Source organism: Coptis chinensis, chromosome 7, assembly GCF_015680905.1.
Source record: "Coptis chinensis isolate HL-2020 chromosome 7, ASM1568090v1, whole genome shotgun sequence".
Classification (NCBI taxonomy): Eukaryota; Viridiplantae; Streptophyta; class Magnoliopsida; order Ranunculales; family Ranunculaceae; genus Coptis; species Coptis chinensis.
The window spans coordinates 67,858,300-67,879,409 of NC_141462.1; the positions used below are offsets into that span (position 1 = coordinate 67,858,300).

The 21,110-nt window shown below is 37.4% G+C and overlaps 1 protein-coding gene and 2 long non-coding RNA genes across 4 annotated transcripts; 1 reads left to right on the forward strand and 2 right to left on the reverse strand.

Annotated features, from left to right (window-relative positions):
- Positions 1–4,540: 4,540 nt before the first annotated feature.
- Positions 4,541–5,401, forward strand: LOC147488510 (uncharacterized). The gene has a single exon (XM_086574400.1). The coding sequence runs from the start codon at positions 4,541–4,543 to the stop codon at positions 5,399–5,401; it is 861 nt and encodes a 286-aa protein (XP_086430526.1).
- Positions 5,402–6,283: 882 nt separating this feature from the next.
- LOC147488511 (uncharacterized) lies at positions 6,284–7,499 on the reverse strand. The gene is made up of 2 exons (XR_015202917.1): positions 7,028–7,499; positions 6,284–6,541 (listed from the first exon to the last, which is right to left on the reverse strand). It is a non-coding gene; the product is annotated as an uncharacterized LOC147488511 (long non-coding RNA).
- A 9,749-nt stretch (positions 7,500–17,248) lies between these two features.
- Positions 17,249–20,822, reverse strand: LOC147488512 (uncharacterized). Of its 2 annotated transcripts, none has more exons than XR_015201493.1 (2): positions 20,387–20,822; positions 17,249–19,032 (listed from the first exon to the last, which is right to left on the reverse strand). It is a non-coding gene; the product is annotated as an uncharacterized LOC147488512 (long non-coding RNA). The 2 variants fall into 2 exon arrangements; XR_015201492.1 differs by having other exon boundaries at positions 17,249–19,036.
- Positions 20,823–21,110: the final 288 nt, after the last annotated feature.

The window sequence follows — 21,110 nt, forward strand, 5'->3', positions numbered from 1 at the left end:
ATGCCTTCTAGGGTAGGTTGCTAGGCTAAGATTCTAAAACATAGGCCGAAATCCCTAATTCAAATTTCATCATTAGCCTAATTCCTAACCAAGCCCTAACCGCCCTATTTCACACTTTCACTATAAAATACACATACCATAATTGTCCAACTCTTTGTTAAATATTTTCAATTAAAATAACATTGTCGCTGTAATTTATCACTTACACCCAAGGGTACTTCCAATAACTTGTCTTATATAACAAAAAATTTGTCAACTTAATGTACCATACGTGAAACAACGAAAGCACTTAGCCTAATAAAAATAAGACTTTATTCCTTTGATCATCAAGTCAAAGTTCATAACTTATTATTCTCAAATTCTTTTCTCACTTATTTTTTATAAATTATATTTTTATTCACATCCAAGCCAAGTCTAAAACTAAAGATTTCCTTCCACACCATTAAAAGCAAAATCTGAGGCGGATATTTGTAATATAGAAAAACCAAAACAACCTTTGTCGAAAAAATGACATTTGTAATCTCAAACCTTTCTCCATCACTTGTTCAAAAGCCAATATTTTCATTTCCATATACAAAACTTGAATCACTTTTAAATTAAAAGAAATATAATATTATATTTGTTTGAATTTATTATAAAATAATTTATGATATTACAAATAGTTTAACAACTTCCATGACCCTTAACCAAAACTATTATGTTTCTTCTTTATATCTATTACTTCTTCCTTTAAAATGATAATATAATTATTTGTCTATGTATTTCAATTTAAAATGTAATTTTAGTGAGGTTTGAGTCTGAGGAAGAATAAATTCGAACTCTCGATGTCTTGATTCATTAGATTGTGGATGTGCATTTTAAATTTTTGGACTTATACGGGATTATTACTTAGATTGGTTGGACTTTGAGTTTGTAGATTATTATTTTTTGTAATATAAATGAGTTTTAAAAATGATGTAGTAAAAAAAAAAAAAATATATATATATATATATATAGCCGACCCCAAAAGCCTTTAAAAGAAGGCTTAGGGTAGGGGTGGGCTTGAGGTTTAGACTTGTGACCCGACCGACCGACCCATCTTTGTCGACTTTAGGGCGGGCCGAATCCCACCCTAATATTTGAAGGGTTTTAAATGTTTAGGGCCGGGCTAGCCCGACCCGGCCCATTGCCCACCCCTATTATAGCTACTCTATTTTTCAAGGGTTCACAGATTCTCTAATTTTTTGTAAATTCTAACACTAATTACCAAAAAAAAAAAAAAAATCCAAATTCTTAGATATATATATTATTAGCTTGTAGGCCCGTGTATACGCACTGGCTCTTTTGAAAATATTTAGATTTTTTTTAGAAAATTAGAATTACCGTTTTATTCGCTAACCCGATTTAATTTTCTAACAAATTGTTTTAATTAAGTTTTAAAAACACGTTTTTTTTCAATTGGGAGAGAGATCATGTTTTAATAGGAGAATAGTTTCCGTTTTAATTAGATATGCTAGATTTTTCCTTTTCAATGGGGAAGGAATTCCCATTTTAATAGGAGAATGATTCCCGCTTTAATTAAAAGTGTTAGAATTTATTTTAATAGAAGAGAAATTCCCGTTATAATATGAGAGAAATTCCCATTTTAATAGGAGATGACATGGAATTTTAATAGAGCTTGAAAAATACCCATTGTGGGAGCTTTAATATTAAGACTAGGTATTATACCCGGGCATATGCTCGGGTTCTTTTATGAAATTTTCATTTCCAGCATTGTGTAATAGGATTAAGGGTATTATCATGTAATTTAACTAATTGAGAAATTTCATTTCCAGTATTGTGTAATAGGAGTAAGTGTATTATCATGTAATTTAACTAATTGATAAATTATTGCATAATAAATCACAAACATATAATAAATTTAAGCATATATTTGCGTGTTTGATAAGTTTAAAACTTGGCACAATCTATAAGGCTAAGTCCAATGGTGCGGCAAAACACCAAATTTAACGTAAAATGTGATCCAATGGTACGTTAAAACGTTATACCGCCAACGCTATCTTTATAAAATTTTCTATTTTTGCAGTCAATTTTAACGTTATAGCGTATGCTTTGTACGCCATTGCCAGTGGCGGGCAAGGAAAAAAATCCAAATTACTCTTGCACGCCGTAGCCAGTGGCGGTTAGGAATGTGATTTAATTCAAATAATAACCTACACGCACTCACAATGGCGGACAGAATTCAATTATGATTTTCCACCCGCCACTCCCAATAGCGGTAAGAATTGATTCCTTTTTTTTTTTTTTTAATAACTTAATTTATGCAATTACCATTCTATCCTACCCTTTTAAATTTTTTTGATTTAGTTGTATTTCTTGGTTACAATTTCAATTTTAAGATTAAATTTATTCCGATTTGCAACAACTTAATTAATTATTTAAATAAAACATTTATTGAAAATAAAAAAAACAACAAATTAAAAGGAAATACATTAAAAATACATCAAATACGTACGAAACATTTAAAATTCTTAATCAAATTAATCAATCGTTTTCTCCGTATTCTTCAAAGTGCAAATTTCTTGAAGGAGTCCGTGCATTGCGAAGAGTTTGATATTTCAAATTTTGTTTCTTTGCGTTTTTGTACCATTCTTTTCCTTAAGGTGTCATAGTCAATGTATTTGTGCTCATGATCTCCTTTTCCCATGCCAATGTCTCACGGAATTCTTTTTTTTTTTCTGCAAGTTTAATCCTTAAAGGATTAAACGCTTCACTTTCATAGAATTTTTTCCCACGGTCAGTTGCTGCCTCAATGGCCTCCATTGCCCGTTGAGATTGTCGCGTTAATTATTTGAGAGAAGTTTTGTTTTGACTGTCAACTTTTTTTTGTTTTGTTTTGATTTGTTTCTTCCACAATCCGGTCTTTTTGATGAACCCGGTCTTTGCATTTCAGAATCGGTGTTCCCCCATGCCATCTTGTTAAGTTTAATGGAGCCGGAGACCCGTTATGAAAATTAGTTTGAGAGAAACCATGTGTAGTTGGAATTGAATGGCTACCATTTTTCAGTAGTCTTTCAAAATAAACCACGCATGATCAAATTTGAAGGGTTTATTATCTGAAGACCTGGTGACATACAACTTCTTTGCTTGCTCCATCTGTAAAAGAAAAAAAAAATAGTTTGAGTTTAATCAATTATATTCTAGCTAAATAATTGATAGCTAAATAATTATATATATATCCATATATATATATAATCTTACAATGTCCATTTCATTAGTTCCTGATTTGTTCATATCCTCGGCTTGATTCAAACATCCACGAAATAAAAGTAATCGCTTTATTTATAAATTGCCAACGACTTGTAACACTTCTCATAGTTCGTTGCCTCTCAGAAACCCCGTATCATCCTCGATTCTCAAATTGTTCTTTAATTTTATCCCACAATATGTTGCCTCGATTGATTTGTTCCGGTAATTGGATCAATTGAATTATCCAACCATGCTTGGCATATCTTGTGTCTTCATCAATGCTAAATGATGATCCTCTCTTGACATTGTTCTTGAAAGAGTGAAAGAGAGAGAAATAAAGACAAGTATTATTGATAATACAAAAATAAAATATTACTTGATGTTTTTGGCGGAATGTGCCTTTGAGAGAGGAAAAAACATTCTTTTATAGGGGTCGATTGAATTATTGAATTTTACTTTCTTGTGGTCATGACGCTATTGATTAGGGTCATTGGGTTGTGGGCAAGATTGTAATGAATTATGTAAGAAATTATTAGGGTGTGTGCAAGATAAAGAATTGTGGGCAAGATTGAAATGAATCATGCATGCATGGAATCTGTTTATTGGGGTGTGTGCAAGATAAAAAATTATGTAAGAAATGCATGTAATCTATCTAGAGTACTAGAGTACGCATGTTGCATGTGTACTCTCCTGGCCCTCCACCAGCATATATAACATAACTTTCCGCAAGAAATTAAACCAATTTGCTATCTCACACAATTTTTAATATTTTCAATTTTTATTCCATAATTTATTTACTAGCAAAATGAATTCTGATAGTGATAATGATTATGATTCTGATTCCCAGAGAAGACGACGTATTGAAAGACACTTCATGCATGAACAAGAAGTGTTGACAACAGCTGCACTCGCAATTCAAATGAATCTTGTTACAGCAGCTCATATCATTGAAAACTCTAATCAACCAACTTTCCGTATTGGGTCTGTTCCAGGACGCGCTTATAGGAATCGTAATAGGGCAACGGGAAATGCTCTCTTAAAGGCCGATTATTTCGATGTCAATCCCACATATGATGAAGTTTTATTTCGGAAGCGCAACAGAATGAGCAGTCACCTATTCTTGAGGATTAGGAGTGGTCTTAAGGAACATAGTGATTTCTGGATGAAGAAATATGATGCAGCCAATAAACTCGGTTTGTCGTCACACGGCAAAATAATGTGTGCGTTGCAAATGCTAGCAAACGGAAGCCCAGCTGATTCAATGGATTAGTATTTTCGTATTGCACAGTAAAAAACACTCTCATTTGTTAAAATGTTTTGCAAACATGTGGTGGAGAGATTTTGTGCACAATATCTGAGATCTCCAAATGAAGAAGACATTGCCAGATTGCTCCATGTTGCTAAATTAAGAGGTTTTCCTAGCATGCTTGGCAGTCTAGACTGTATGCATTGGACGTGGCAAGCATGTCCAATGGAATGGGCAGGACAGTATACTGGACGACATGGATCAGGAACTCTTGTACTCGAGGCAGTTGCTTCTTTCGACATGTGGATATGGCATGCTTACTTTGGTTTACCAGGTACTAATAATGATGTTAATGTTTTGTGGCGCTCTAATCTTTTTCACAAACTAACATTAGGTTTAACCCCTCCGGCAAACTATTCTCTCATGGGTAAGGACTATACTGTCGGTTATTACTTGGCTGACGGTATATATCATCAGTTGTCTACACTAGTGAAGGCGAAAAGGAATCATAAATCAAGAAGAGATAAATTTTTTACGCTGATGCAAGAATCTTATAGAAAAGACGTTGAACGAGCATTTGGGGTTCTTCAATCTCGTTTTGCAATTGTTAGAGGCAAAGCTCGCTTGTGGGACAAAGATGTGCTCCATGATGTTATGTCGGCGTGCATTATTTTGCATAACATGATTGTTGAGGAAGAACGACATAACTATTTGAACGCTTACGTTTATGGAGACTCTGAGCCTATTATTAACCATGATTACTTTGAAAATCCTAATATAGCAGAAATTGTTCCCGACCGAAACCCCAATTCAAATGAATTTCGCAGAGTCTTGCAACGTGGCATATATGTGCATAATAGGCACGAGCATGTGGAATTAGAGCAGCGTCTGATTAACCATTTATGGGAATGGCGTGATCAGAATTAAGATGTTTTTATGTCGTGCATTTCTTATATGTTTCTAGTGTACGTTTACTCGTGCATTTATGGGAATGGTAGTATTTAGTAGCAACAATACGTCATCTCATTATTATCAAATTTCGGTCTCGAGATATTAGAAATACTCCACAATGATAATACACTGGGTGTCTGGGTTGAAACACGCACTAAATAGATGCGCTGACAAAATGGGCAAAAGAGATATCCAAATAACTTTCAGTAACATATTTAAAATGACCAATAAGTAGCAACAAGGTTTTTAGCACCCGTTTTTAGCAGTAAGTCTTAAAATTGCTTGGAATTCCAACTTCCAACAACTCACTGCGCCTAGCTCCAAGCGCCTAGCTAATTTTTTCTCTATACTGCAATAGCAAAACTTTCTTCTTTTTTTGTCAGTTAAAACCAAACTTTCTCCCATAGAGAAAAATGAATCGATGGGGACTGACTCTTGCTTACAATCTACACGACGCAAGGAAGGCTAATTCATCGATTAAAATCGATAACTTCCAAAGATACTCATGACTCATCTTGTGGTGTCCTAGAAACACATCGATTCAAGTATTGGCCACACAAGGCCTTCATAATACCGTTTGATCAAGTTCTAAAAAAATCAGCCTATTCGATTGGAAATAAAAACTGTCAATTTAGATCTCATGGTCCAATCAGTGTGAACACAAAATAGAGGTATGAGCTATAAGAATATGGTAACACAATGAAGTTACAGTACACTTTTTTTGTTTTTTTTTCAATGAACATCCATTCCCGAGGATTCTGATACACTTATTTACTGTAGTCTTTTGAAAAGGCATAATTTAGATTGTCGTTGGATAGAATTCCACCACATAGTTTTGACAGTGAATGAAGGAACATATGTCAACTTATGAAGCTTTTAAAGACAATGTCTCAGGGCCATTCTTAACAAAGTTGAGTGCAAGTATATGACATAACCAACATACATTAAAACGGAAAGCACAAACTCTTCAGATACAAGTATACAACAAGTGAACCTGCCTTTCTGTCTTCTGAACTTCCTTGAGGCAAATTCATTAGGCCCTCAGTGGCTAGCTATTGAGTGCCCAATCTAGGAAACTTTAACCAGTAAAATGGGCATGTCAGAGCATTGCCAGTTCTGTTGAAAAATATCAGGTGTCATACAAAAGTAAGGAATGGAAGAAATTTAGCATATGAGCTCTGAATTTTTCATAAATGGAACTTCAAGTACTATGAATGACTTCCATGTAAGGATGCGATCCAACAACAACATTAAAATGTAAAAATAGGCTTAAGAAGGGAACTCATCCTTTCTGTGTTACTTTCATCTGAAAGACAATGACATAACCAGTTCAATACAACATATATGATAGTACAGGTTAACTAATACAACCGTACAAGGTCAGGAGCAACTATGGCAGGCACTATGAAAGTTTATATCCATGAAAAAGTTCCTATTGCTTATAAAATAAAATATAAAATTTCCAGGAAACAAATTAATAGTAAGTAATGCATATTGAAGAATGCAGTAACTAAATGTTCAATAACAAACTTTCACTAAGATAAATTATATGCAACTTTGAGAGATAAATTGGATGTAGCTTTGAGTTCGAGTAACGCATACCTGCTACTTCCTTCTCCCTGTGAGCTCGAGTAAATACTAATAGAAACCATAACTGCTACTTCCTTCTCCCTGTGAGCTCGAGTAACGCATAGATGGATCAGTTGATTCACCTGCAAAATGAGGGACATATACATCCTCCATTGAGATAGATGGCCGAGTTTGAACTTGTGGGGGGGTCATCTGAGTCGCAACTACTTCAGCGTATTCAGAATATGAAATGTCATGACTATTCAATTCTTGACGAGCGTATTCCAATATATCATCCTTATTAGGGTGCAACCCACTATTCATTTTGCCAATAAGACTAGCCATAGAAGCCGTGGCATGCATATAGTCCTCTAACATCGTCTTCAACTGTGCCTAAATTGATACCATAATTAAATAAATTAAATATTGATACAAAAAATAAAATAAAATAAACTATTTAATTTACTTACTGGTGTCAAGTTGGCATCAATAGGGAGATGTGGCACCAAATCTTTGTCAATTAGTGGAACACGTAAATTAAAGATTTCACCATTACGACAAGTAATAGGGCTTCTGTGACACTAGATCCTGAAAAACACAGTAAGATGGATAAAAGGTTACACTGCAGTTTATATCTTTAGTGAGTGTACGTACTAACAGAAATAAGATTGGTTGTCAACTTTAGGACATGAAGAACATCAGGTAACAAAAGAGAATCAGTAACAAAGATACAACCCTTCCCTGCAATATATGAGTCTCAGCCCCATTGCCAAGAAAAATTGTTCGTTTCCAACAACTAGATGCATAAGTCCGAAAAAGAGAGGACATACCAGTCATTTTATTAGTGGCACCAGAATCAACAATCCAGGGTGAAGTTTGGGATGCAGAAGCACTATTGGTGGATGCAAAGTTACCTACATAAGAAACCCCTGGTTGAGAAGACAGAGAGAGAAATTGTCGGAACCTGCTGATCTCTTCTGGAGAAAGAACACTAGAAGCATAAGACCCTGGTGTATTAGAGTCAGCAGATAGGTGTTCTGATGACTGAGATGATGAGTGTTGTTGAGAACCAGGATGACCGTGTAACTTATAACATGTTGCCTTTACATGCCCAAATTTGCTACAGATAATCACACTTCTCTTGTGGAGGGCGAACTACCGAGAGGTTCTTTGGCGGGGCAAAAGACCGATAGTGGTGCACGGAAATTTTGTGAAGAAACCGGCGGTGGTGATGGATAAGCATAACGGACGCCATAGCGAAAGTCTCGGATAGAAGACCAGGAGTATGAGGCATAGACGCTCGACGACTCTGATCAGAGAGATAATAGGCGTGTGCTTTCTCAAGAGTTGGGAACGGAAACTTGTCCAGCAGATGAACAACAACATACTCAAACACAGGATTGAGTCCAGTAAGAAACTGAAATACTTTATTCTTCTCCACTATCTTTGCATAAATCTCTGCTGTAGTAGGTGGAGATGGAACTGTTTCACTCGGTGCACTAGTTGACCATTCAATGAAGCTATCATAATGAGATAATTCTTTCCAACCAGATCAAAGTCTCGCATAGTACGCCCCCAAAGATTGGGTACCCTATTTGAAATTCCCAATCTCATTAGAAAGTTGGAAACTCCTTGCATTATTCTATCTTTGAGAGTATACCTTACGAAGAGATTCCCAAATAAGATGTGCAGTGCTTGTAAATAAATAGCCAGCAAAAATCATTGGTTGCATTGAATTAATCAACCAAGTCCGGGCCATAGAATCGTCTGAGAACCACTTAGCATACTTCGAATCAGTTTCTGCAGGTGCTTTCTCTGTGCCCAGCTAGAAGAAAGCCTATCTTTCCACTACCTCTAACAAACAGTTTTACAGACTGTGCCTATCAAATATAGTTCAAGCCATCTAGTAGCTGTGAGGTAATTTTGAGATTCTGATTATCATGAACAGAGTGGAAGGATTGGACATCTTCACACGTTCCAATCGAAGAAATAGTCGAGATACTAGACACATCATCAGTAGCCATCTCAAAAAATTAAATTACCTCAACAATAATAAATAGATCTGAGAATCAGATTAACATCTATCACATCTCGGGACTGGAAAACAAGAAACAAACAAAAGAGAAAGTGTGGAAGCTTAGGTTGCAATCAGAACAACATTACGAAACCAGAGAAAGCGGCGGCGGTGTGAATCAAATAAAAAAAGCTACTGAAGATGTGTCTAATATAAAAAACCCAGAGAAAGCGAGGTTGTGGAGCTATTAAATTTGGCTCTGATACCATGTAGAAGCTAATTTAGGAGAAAAATCAAGTGTGTGAGTTTCTTCACATCACTTTCTATTTATTCAAATATAAGAGGAATCCTAGAAGGGCAATAAGGTAATTACATGATTAACAAAAGGAAATAACAATACTATCCCTGCTTACAACTATTGCCTACTTGTGAAGAAATCCAAAGTCATTATAATGATGAAGACATTGAGGACCTTAATGTTCCACCTTCACAAACTCAAACACAAGCTTATAAAATTTTGGATGATGATAGTTCAAGTGACTTTTCTAGTGAAGGTGCTGATGGTGCAACATTTGATGGTGGTGACAATATGGAAACTCAAGGTCAGGTTGGCCTTCGTCCTTTCACTACTCTTTTGGAAACTCAAGGTCGGGTTGGTCTTACTCCTTTCACTTGTGAAGCTGATTTCGTGTTTGCCACACAAGATTCTTGTCATGGCTCTTGTCTTGCCCGACATCCAAATTGATCATTCTCGCCGGTGTTAATTGTTCATTCGTCGTGTTGGCCTTTTGAGAGGAATACAACTATTGTGTTTTTGGCCTTTTGAGGAGGAATATAGCTATTGGGGTGTTGTGCCATTCTTGTTGCTTTTCTCAGTTTGTTTGTTTGTTTGTTTATTTGTTTGTTTGTTTGTTTTTTTATTTATGGGAGACATGTGATTATTGAGATATAACATACATGTCTATGTGAGAGGATTGTTAATTTTGAGAGAGTTGCTTATTTTGGTCATTTTTGGTATTTAGACGTTTAAATTTGAAAGAATAGTTGTTACCAATATTTTTAATATTGGTTGATGTATTCGCATATTTTCTCTTACTTTTCGCAAAAAAATTTCGAAAATTTCTATATTTTCGTATTTTGTGGTCACCGAAACAATGACCGAAAACGAAATTTAATTCCTTGCTCCTATGGTATTTCCTAACAATATACTAGGGATACAACCTACAAAGCAGGAAAACATTACCCAGAGAAATTCAGAGAGTAAGGAATGTTGGAATCTTCATGTGTATTTCAAATACTTGTGTGTTGTTTAGTCCCACATTGGTGAACCACCACTAGGTAGTGAGGTATATGAGGTGAACCTCTAACATAAGGGCGTGCCCTTAGGGTACAAAGGCTTTTGTGTTAGGAGGGAGGACTCACCCAAAGCCACACACGCACGCGCCCGCCCGCGCGCACCGAACCGAGTCGCGTCGTGGGTAATGGACGTGGGCTTGGGCTGGTTGTCTAGTGGGTAGTGGATTACCAATTGCCTAAACTTGTTTTTCTTTTTTGAAACAAGTTTTGGCTGGAGTCGCAGTGCGAGTTGGACTCTGTCTCATAGCTGTTGTGGGAGACCGAATTGAGGAGTCATTCTCATGTTTGGATTCCTACAGAAACCTCTATATAAACACACAAGAGTGTGTGTGTCTATAGGGATGAACCGATGACAGAGAGTAAGAGACAGAAGTTGAAGTCGTGCTGCTGCCTCCACACCAGCAAAAACAGAACTCGTGGATACTCCCTTCTCTCCACCCTACATGAAACAGATAAGTCTTTTATTGCTTCAATCTTCTTCTCTTCTCTTCTTCCCCGCCCGCCGCAGAGAGAGTTATATTGTCGTTCTAGAGGGTAGTCCGTTTCTAGGGCAAAGTCGACTCGCATTGTTAACCATTGAATCCTGTGAGGAAGACGCCATTGTTGCCTTTACGCACCATTGGAAGGGCTTAAATCTTTCCTTAAGGACTGACCTAATCCGCGCCTTGGTTATTACATTATTACGTCCTTGTCTTCTATTGTTTTCTTTTATCTGCATTCAACAATCTTAAGGAAAGATCAAGATGTCTACACTGTTGACACCACCGATCAAAGAAACTAATTCTGGAGTCATGGAAGTAACTTCATCTATGAGAGATCCTGCACCTCTACTGAATGCTCGCAATTTACCTAATGTGTCAAAGATTGAATCCTTCAACGGTTCACACTTCAAGAGATGGAGAGAAAGGGTGTTCACAGCCCTAGATGTACTCAACTATGCAAAGTATCTCACCGTCTACAAAGACCCGGAGGGTTCTAATGATTTCGAAAGAAATCAAGCTGCTTGGCTCAATGGGAATAAGGTATGTCGTCATGCTATTTTGAGTACCTTGTCCAATGAGATTTTTGATATTTATTGTTCAAATAAGAATGCACATGATATATGGGAGAGTTTGAACAAGAAATACATAATAGAGGATCTTTGGTACTTTCGAAATATGTTATTGGGAATTTTCTAAAGTTCCATATGAGAGAGGATAGAGATGTAACGTCTCAAATCCATGATTTTCATGTCTTTGATTAATGATTTGAAAACCGAGGGTATTAATTTACCCGAATCCTTTGTTCTTTGGATGTTTGATTGAGAAACTCCCCGAAGTCTTGGAAACACTATAAAAATAGTATGAAGCATAAAGCGTGCGATGACTCTTGAGGATGTGATCATTCACATTCACATAGAGGAAAAGAACAAGACTTCGGGATGAGGTGTTGTCTAAGGAATTTCATTCTAAAGCCAATATCGTTGAAGGTAATCCCAAGAAATCTAACAAAACCTCTAAGAAGCGTAAGTCCAACAAAAATAAGAATTTCAAGGTCAAAGGCACTTTTTTAAAAGGAGTGGTACTAGCAATGGAAATTGTTATGTTTGTGGTAAACCCGACATAGGGCTTTTCGGTCATACACAAGAAAGACACCGATGATCCTCCCAATGCTAATCTAGTTGAGGAGATGATATTGTTGTTTCTTTGTCGTGTCACAAGTGTTCATAGCCACCGGGTACTAGATTCGGTGCCACCCGCCACGTCCACGTGGTGATGTTGAAGCTTTCTCGGACTACATACTAGTGAAAGATGAAAAGGTCTATATGGGTGACTCTAGGTTTGTTCCCGTTGAGGAACAGGCAAGGTTCTTCGAAGTTAACTTCGGGAAAACCCTTTCACTTAGTAATGTTCTTCATGTTCACGAGATTCGGCCGAATCTGATTTCGGTCCCTACTTGGGAAAAGTCAAGGTCAAGGTGACTTTTGAGAGTGACAAGTTTGTTTTGACAAAGAATGAGGGTTTTGTTGGTAAAGGTTATTGTAATAACAAAGGTCTTTTCATGTTGAATGTACTTGACAACATTATTATTAATAAGAATGAATGCATACGCTTACTTGCTTGACTCTTTTAATATATGGCATGGTAGACTAGGACATGTGAATGTCCAATTATGAAAAAAAGGATGAAAGCTTGTGGTTTATTGTCTAATATTTCTGATTTTTCTAATGATAAATGTGAGATATGTCTTTGAGACTAAAGCCAATGGTTAAGAAACCCTGTAGAACTGTGTCTAGAGATAAAACTGGATTACTAACTCTTATTCATACGGATTTGGGTGAATTCAGAAGTACCATGTCTAGAGGGGGGAAGTTTTATTATATTACATTCATAGATGACTTCTCTAGGTACACCATGGTATATTTACTTAGACACAAGCATGAGGCAGGTGAGATGTTTCTCAAGTACAAAGTTGAAGTTGAAAACCCGGCTTTAACTGTAAGATTAAGAGACTTGATCCCCGATAGGGGTGGAGAATATGAGTCTAACCCCTTCCGGGACTTTTGTGACAAAGTGGCATTATTCATGAGACTACTCCACCATACTCTCCCGAAGTCTAATGGAGTAGCCGAAAGAAAAAATGTAACACTTAAAGAGATGATGAATGCTATGCTTGTAAGTTCGGAGCTTCCCTGAACTTGTGGGGAAGCAATCCTATCTGCTTGCCATATCTGAGAATAGGATACCCAACAAGAAAACAGGGAATAAGACACCATATGAGTTATGGAAAGGTCATGTACCTAACCCCGACATATTTAAAAATGTGGGGTGTCTTGCTAAGGTTCTTGTGAACGAACCTAAAAAGAGAAAAAAATGGGACCTAGAACTGTTGATTGTATGTTCATTGGTTATGCTCATAATAGTCTTTGCATATAGATTTTTAGTAGTAAAATCTGATAATAACCTTGTCGATGCTAACACTATTATAGAGTAAAAATGCTGATTTCTTTGAGAATTTGTTTCCTTTGAAAATTGGCATTGAGAGGTTGGTAGCTCCTAGTGAACAACAATCAACGAGATCCCGAAATTTCTGAACAAGAAATTCGGGAAGAGTAAAAAGAGAGGAAATCCACCAATTTTGGTGATGACTTTTACACATTTCTTCTTGATGATGATCCCGTGGACGATAATGAGGCAATCGGTTCGAGATGCTCCTTTCGGAAGGATGCTATACACTCGAAACTAGATTCGATTATAGCTAATCACACATGGGAGATAGTTGATCTACCTCCGGGCTAAACCTATAATGCGTTACAAGTGGATCTTCAAAAAGAAATTGAAACTAGATGGTTCCATTGAGAAATACAAGGCTAGACTTGTAGTCAAGGGGTTCTCTCGGAAGAAAGGCATTGACTATTTTGATACTTATGCTCTCCGTGAATAGGGATTTCTTCTATAAGAGTTCTAATGGCTCTAGCTACTATTCATAATTTATTTATTCATCAAATGGATGTAAAACTGCATTTTTGAATGATGATCTTGATGAAGAAATATATATGATGCAGCTGAGGGTACGATAGTACCGGGGAATGAGCATAAAGTATGCAAGTTAGTTAAGTCTTTATATGGGTTGAAACAAGCGCCAAAACAATGGCATGAAAAGTTTGATAGTGTCATGATGTCTAATGGATATCACATAAATGATGCTGATAAATGTATTTACTTCAAATCTTTTGATGTGAATTCATATGTGATTATCTGTCTATATGTGGATGACATGTTAATCATGAGTCCTAGCCTTGATGTTGTGAGAAACACCAAGATGTTTTTATCCTCCCAATTTGAAATGAAGGATTTGGGAGAAGGCGATGTGATTCTTGGAATCAAAATCATCGAAAATGATGATGGCTATACGCTTTCACAAGAGCATTATGTTGAGAAGTTTTGAAGAAGTTTAACTTTTATGATGATAGTAAGCCCGTGTTGACACCTTATGAGGGCAAATAGTGAACTTCAGAAAAATGCTCAACATGGTGTACTTTCGGTCTAGATATGCCCAAATTATTGGTAGTCTCATGTACTTGATGAATTGCACTAGACCTGACATTGCTTATGCAGTTAGCAGGCTAAGCAGATACACTTATTGTCCTAGTCAGGAACATTGGAGTGCGTTAGAGAGATTAACCAAGTACTTGAGAGGAACAATGAATTACGGCATAAGGTTTAGACAAACTCCACCTGTGATAGAGGGTTATTGTGATGCAAACTGGATATCTGATTCTCATGATATCAAGTCCACTAGTGGTTATATTTTCACCCTAGGTGGAGGTGCAGTCGCTTGGAAATCTTCTAAGCAGACCTTGATAGCTCGTTCAACCATGGAGTCCGAGCTTATTGCTTTAGATAAAGCAAGTGCTGAGGCTGAGTGGCTTAGAAACCTCTTGGCAGATCTTCCTATTGGTACAAAACCGCCTCGGTTTGTACCTATGCATTGTATTTGTCGGGGCAATAGCAAAGGCAAAGAGCAAATTGTATAATGGGAAAAGGGGGCATATTAAATGCGAGACTACAGTCTATAAAGCAGCTGCTGGAATCTGGAGTTGTGGCTCTAGATTATGTGAGGTCAGAGTTAAATTTGGCCGATCCTCTGACAAAGCCACTTAACAGGAGACAAGTGGTTGATACGTCGAGGGGGATGGGACTTTTGCCTTAGATAGAGGGCTTATTGACGCGACCCACCCCACCTATGTGATTGGAGATCCCATGAAGTAGGTTCAAAGGGAAAAACAAGTCACCTCGTCATTAAATACGGTATGCTATTGTCTTTATTTGAGGCGTCCCACCCTATGACTAGATAGCATTATTGTATACTTTGTATAACTTGAATAGAAATGAGAAAAAGGATGAGTTATTTTACTCTTAATGGAATCCATAGTCCATTATTTTTATGAGATAAGTGTATTTTAACCGCTATGTACACTTGATGGATATCCACCTACGTGAATGTAGAACTGGCCTCGGTTCTTATGAGTATCCGTGCAAATACTCTAGAGCATTCACATAACCACGAGGAAAGCCTTGGGCCAAAAAGCCAACACCGAAACGGGCATATAATGAAGGAGCAATGTGGGTACATGTCCTCTATTTTACTACAAGGGAATGTTGGTTCAAAGATTTTTTAATCCACCACTTTCACGTATTATAAGACATGTTACCCTATGACTGGTTCAAGCCCGAAAAGCACCAGTATCTTATGCATTGTTTTTTCGATTCTCTCTGGCATTTTGTTAACCCATTTCTTTTGTAATATCCTATTCCAAAATAGTGGGGGACTATAAGTATTTTGAAATAGTGGGGGATTGTTGGAATCTTCATGTGTATTTCAAATACTTGTGTGTTGTTTAGTCCCACATTGGTGAACCACCACTAGGTAGTGAGGTATATGAGGTGAACCTCTAACATAAGGGCGTGCCCTTAGGGTACAAAGGCTTTTGTGTTAGGAGGGAGGACTCACCCAAAGCCACACGCCCGCCCGCCCGCCGGGACCGAGTCGAAGTCGTGTCGTGGGCTTGGGCTTGGGCTGGGTTGTCTAGTGGGTAGTGGATTACCAATTGCCTACAGAAACCTCTATATAAACACAGCAGTGTGTGTCTATAGGGATGAACCGATGACAGAGAGTAAGAGACAGAAGTTGAAGTCGTCTTTCTTTGCCTCCACACCAAATGTAAAAGCGGATAAAGTCTTTTATTGCTTCAATCTTCTTCTCTTCTCTTCTTCTGTCGGTACCCGAGAGAGTTATATTCTTTTCTAGAGGGTAGTCCGTTCTAGTGCAAAGTCGATCTAACATTAACCATTGAATCCTGTGAGGAAGACGCCATTGTTGCCTTTCGCACCATTGGAAGGGGGCGAAATCTTTCCTTAAGGACGACTTAATCCGCGCCTTGGTTATTACCTGTTATTCTGTCCTTGTCTTCTATTGTTTTCTTTTATCTGCATACAACAAGGAATGCCTAACAAAGTAAAGGTCACAACTTTAACCTAAACCTTACTGGGTCATTATAATTGAAAGGCAGAAGGAGCAATAACTTATTTAGAGACAATGTATACTCTTAGTACAAACTTGAGCATAAAATTAAAAGTGGCCGGGATATGCTTGGTCAATGATAAAGACATACCACACACACTTATCAAATAACTTGTATCAATTTAGGAGAGGAAAATTCTTGCTCAGGGAGAAACTCGGGCGACTGTCAACAACTTAGCCATAATCTACAATTGACTCTCGACATATTCATGATCTTGGTTTGAGCATCCGATCTTCATTTCCTCCAAAATGTTGGCATTCTCAAGCAAATATCTCGTAAAGTCGAGTTCGCTGTCATTTCCTTGGAACTTTTCAATGTTAGTAGTTTTAAGGTGCTTGAATATAGTTTCATCAGTAACTTTAAGGGCTCATGAACTAGTTGCCGGGCCTGTTCAAAATAAACAAATACCAATAAAACTGACAAAAATAAAAGTTTTTTTTTTTTTTTTTTGCCCATGAGGGAATTGAGCGGGTGACCATTGGGGAGGAAACCCAAGGCCAGACCGGCTGTGACATCCGTCATGGTTGTTAGTTTTCCTAATAATATTCTTTATAAATCGGATTTTCACCGTGAGCTGTTTGAGTTAATTTAAGACAATATTTTATTTTGCTTTCCCTAATCCAGATTAGCATTCATTTGTGCTTGTACCCCTAATCCATAAATCAAGCAGAAAACCATTCCAATCTTTGCAGAAAGTTTAACTCCATTGTGGAGAGATACCAAAAAGCCTTGGGTCAGTTTATCAACAAAACTAAAAGTAGAATCTTCTTTGGGGGGTTTACACAGGAAAGGAAGGACAACACTATACAAGAACTGAATATGAAGGAAGGGGTTTTACCTGAGAAATACTTAGGCATTCCCCTACACCAAGGGAGTGTTACAATAGCATGCATAAAAAAAAAAGACTGTCGAGTTGGAAGGGCAAAAGATTGTTTTCTCATCAAGTCTGTGCTTACAAGTATTCCGATCTACAACATGGCCATTTACTAATGAACTCAGTCGTTAATAAAAGAGATGGAAGCAGTTATGAGAATTTTTTTATGGACTGGTGATCCGACCATCTGAAAAGGTGTGACAGTGAGCTGGGCAAGAACTTGTAAACCATATGATGAAGGGGGCCTGGGCATCAGAAGGCTCAAAGATATCAAAACTTCTATGCTGATGAAATTAGCGTGGGAGGTTCTTAATGGCTCGTATGACTTCGCTTAGTTCAAAATATTACAATCTAGATGGAAAAATAATTAACTTCTACCAGCCTACTACCAGCTGGTCGGGGCTGAAGAAAGCTTTGGAAGATATTAGACCGAACACTCAGTGGGTTGTTGCTAATGGAGAGAAGGTGAACTTGTGGCGAAGCAATTGGTTGGGGCCAAAATCTCTCAAAGATACTCTAAACATCAGCACACATGCCCTCAAAGGATGTACTTTGTGGTGTAGCCCTACTGCAGTAGAAGAAGTTATATATATTTTTTTTGATGCAAGTAGAAGAAGTTATGGATAGTGTTGGATTACATGTGAATTCGGTTGTGAAATGTGACTCACTGTATGAGGAATACATGGTATGTTGTCCGGTTACGAAGGGTAAGTTCTCCACGAAATCAGCTCATGAGACAATCAGAAAGAAGAGACCGTGTGTTTGGTTGTCTAAGCATCTCTGGAATAATTTTTTCCATCCAAGAGTGCCAGCTCCAGCATGGCAAAATCATCCAGAAAGGTATACCTACTGATGACCGGGTTCAATTACAGCACGTGTACCTGGCTTCTCGATATAACTCGTGCAAGGTAAGTTGTGAAACTCGTAAACATATCTTCTGGCAATGCCCATTTTCTCAGAAACTTTGGGCTTGGATCTCCCAATCTTTCGGTGAATCTACTCCAATAAGAAATCTCAAAGATACTCTGCACATGAAAAAAGATTGGAGCCCAAGATTGAAACAATTGTGGATTTCAGCCATCACCTCTGGCTTGGTGAGCCTCTGGAAGCAGAGAAATCTTGTTTTATTTGAAGATAAGAACCCAAACCTTTCGGGATGCATTATGTTCGATTGCAACTCAAGATAACTGCGAGACTTTCAAATCATCATAGCTTCAGCTCCGTCGAAGAATTAAAAATCCTTTCTTTCTGGAATGTAAACCCCAGGCCAAAGAAAGCACCTTAACTCAAACAATGTACATGGATTCCATCGGACCCGACATCCTTAAGCTCAATACCAATGGTGCAGCAATCGGGAACCCAGGTACTTCAGGTATAGGCGTTGTGGGTCGAGACAGAATGGGAGAGTTTATCTTCTCCATGTGGAAAAACATCAGTAGTGGTCCAACTACAGGGCAGAATGTGTCTGTCATAGAAGGAGTCCAATGTGCTATAACCAAAGGGTGGCTCAATATATGGGTTGAAACTGATTCCAAAGCAGCTAAGATTGCTTTTGAGATTGGTGAAATACCTTGGGCAATGCAGGCTCGCTGGTAGAATTGCCAGAGGAAGCTACACACCTTTAATATCACATCAATTTGGAGGGAGGCCAACTTTTCAGCAGATGCTCCGTCAAAGGCTGGTGCTGCATTGAATGAACAAGAAGTCTTTGTACTTGACGGAAAACCTCCCTGGCTACAGAAATGGGAAGCACCATACGAGTGTTTCATGAGAGTTGTATAATGAGAATACTTTTTACTTAGGTGATGAGTATTCATTTCCTGTATGCATTAGGTGGTGCAGTCTGTTGTCCAACAGACACCTTGTACTTTTTTCTCCTTTTAATAGAATTTACACTTAACCAGCAAAAAAAAAATAGTAATATATCAAAAGAAGCAACCCTTATAAGCAAGTTGATAGGATGCAAGTCAGCAGCATTAAAAGAGGCATAAGGAAATCCAGTTCTTCCCACACTCAGTAATAAACGGTAACGAATTCGTAGTTGTATCAAAGAAGCAAATCAATTTGCAAAAGCAAACAGGGAAAACAAAGAAACATTACATCGATCATATCACTAAAGGAAAAATAACATCACTCAATTTCTTGAGGCATTTTCAATTTCGAACGATAACACTTTTTTGACTGTGCAATCTCCATAAACCCCTTCGCTTCCTCAACCTTCGACCCTTTCACCAACCCATCAACCACAACCTCCACTATGCCCGCGGAAACATGGCAATTAGAGCCAATACTCTTTTCACAAAGCTTAAGAGCAAGACCAAACTCCCCTTTCCCACAAACACAGGGAATGAGTGCCTCAAAAGTGAACCAATCCGGAACAATACCACTCTTCAACATATTATCATATACGCCTTTAGCTTCATCCAGATTCCCATTATTGCCATACCATTTTATTAAAACATAATAATGCTACGTAAAAGATTAGGTTTCTCTATGTTATTCCCAAGCTGTTCAACTAATTCAAGTGCCTCCGTTATTAACCAAACCCTGCAACTTAGCATTATAACTTATTATATCCGGGACAATCCCACTCTCTTCCATCCTAGCCCAAATCCTCAAACTTACCATCCCTATAAAACCCATTCAGCAGTGTATTAAAAGTAATCAGACTCGGCTCCACCCCATTTTTCTCCATCTCATCCAACACTTCCCCATTTCAATAAAAGCCTGAATAAAACAAGAATTGGTAGAAAATCTCATAGGTGAAGCAAATCACACCTATTTTTAAATACAGCATATAACTAAACAAAACTAGAGTGGCTAGGAATACTGCGGATATTCTTTGGAGAATTGAAAACGTCGAAGTGAGCTGTGGCTTATAAATAGGAAGATGAGGAGATAACGGGCGAAGGATATTCTTTCTATTTTTAATTAGATCATTACCAGAAGGAAAATCCGACAACTTGTCAGTCTCATCAAACTTGTTAGACACAACACTAGCATTAGCATTTAAAAGTGCATTATACGTCTTAACAGTACGCTCAGGCAATTCATCAAACAGTTTTAAAGCATGATCAAACATACCCGCTTTCCCATATAAAGAAATAAATCTCATAGCAAAACCTTGTTTAGTAATATCATCAAACTTCTTCTGATGTTTCGCTAATGCAAGACGATCAATAGTTTTTTCATATACTAAATGTCGAGAACGTATTTCGGAACACTTTTTGAAGTTTTCTACAAGGGTGGTAAGGTTTTTTTGTTTGGAAAGTTTGTTAATTGAAGTGGGGGTTTCTTCTTCTTGTTTGGGTGTTTGGGTTTTTGTGAGAATTTGAGGTGTTGCTGTTATTGTTATTCGGGTGTTTTTGGCAAAGACACGGCTGAGACGCGAAATGGAAGTAAACATTGTTGTTTTGAGGTTTGGTCTAAAACCAGTGTCAAGTTTGAAGAGGGTTTTCCCTTTTGAGTATAGGTCTAAATTGGTTAGTTCTTCCATGTCAAGATTCCGGTGTATGTTTGACGAAATGTCGATATTTTAAATCATGAATCTCTTGTTGTGACCTATCTATTCTAACTACTGGCCATTAAGCCCGATCTATAGTCGGGCCTGCTATCTTTATAGTCCAATATGCTTCAATAAATTTTCTAAATATGTATGTAATTTATGAAAACTATTAAGAATTTTTAGTTTATGTATAAACTTGCATTTACATGTTACATACTGAAACGTTAAGTTGTGATGGAAGAAGAATCAACGAATTGGAACGAAAATATTTGTATTAATTGAACTATTATTTATATATTACTA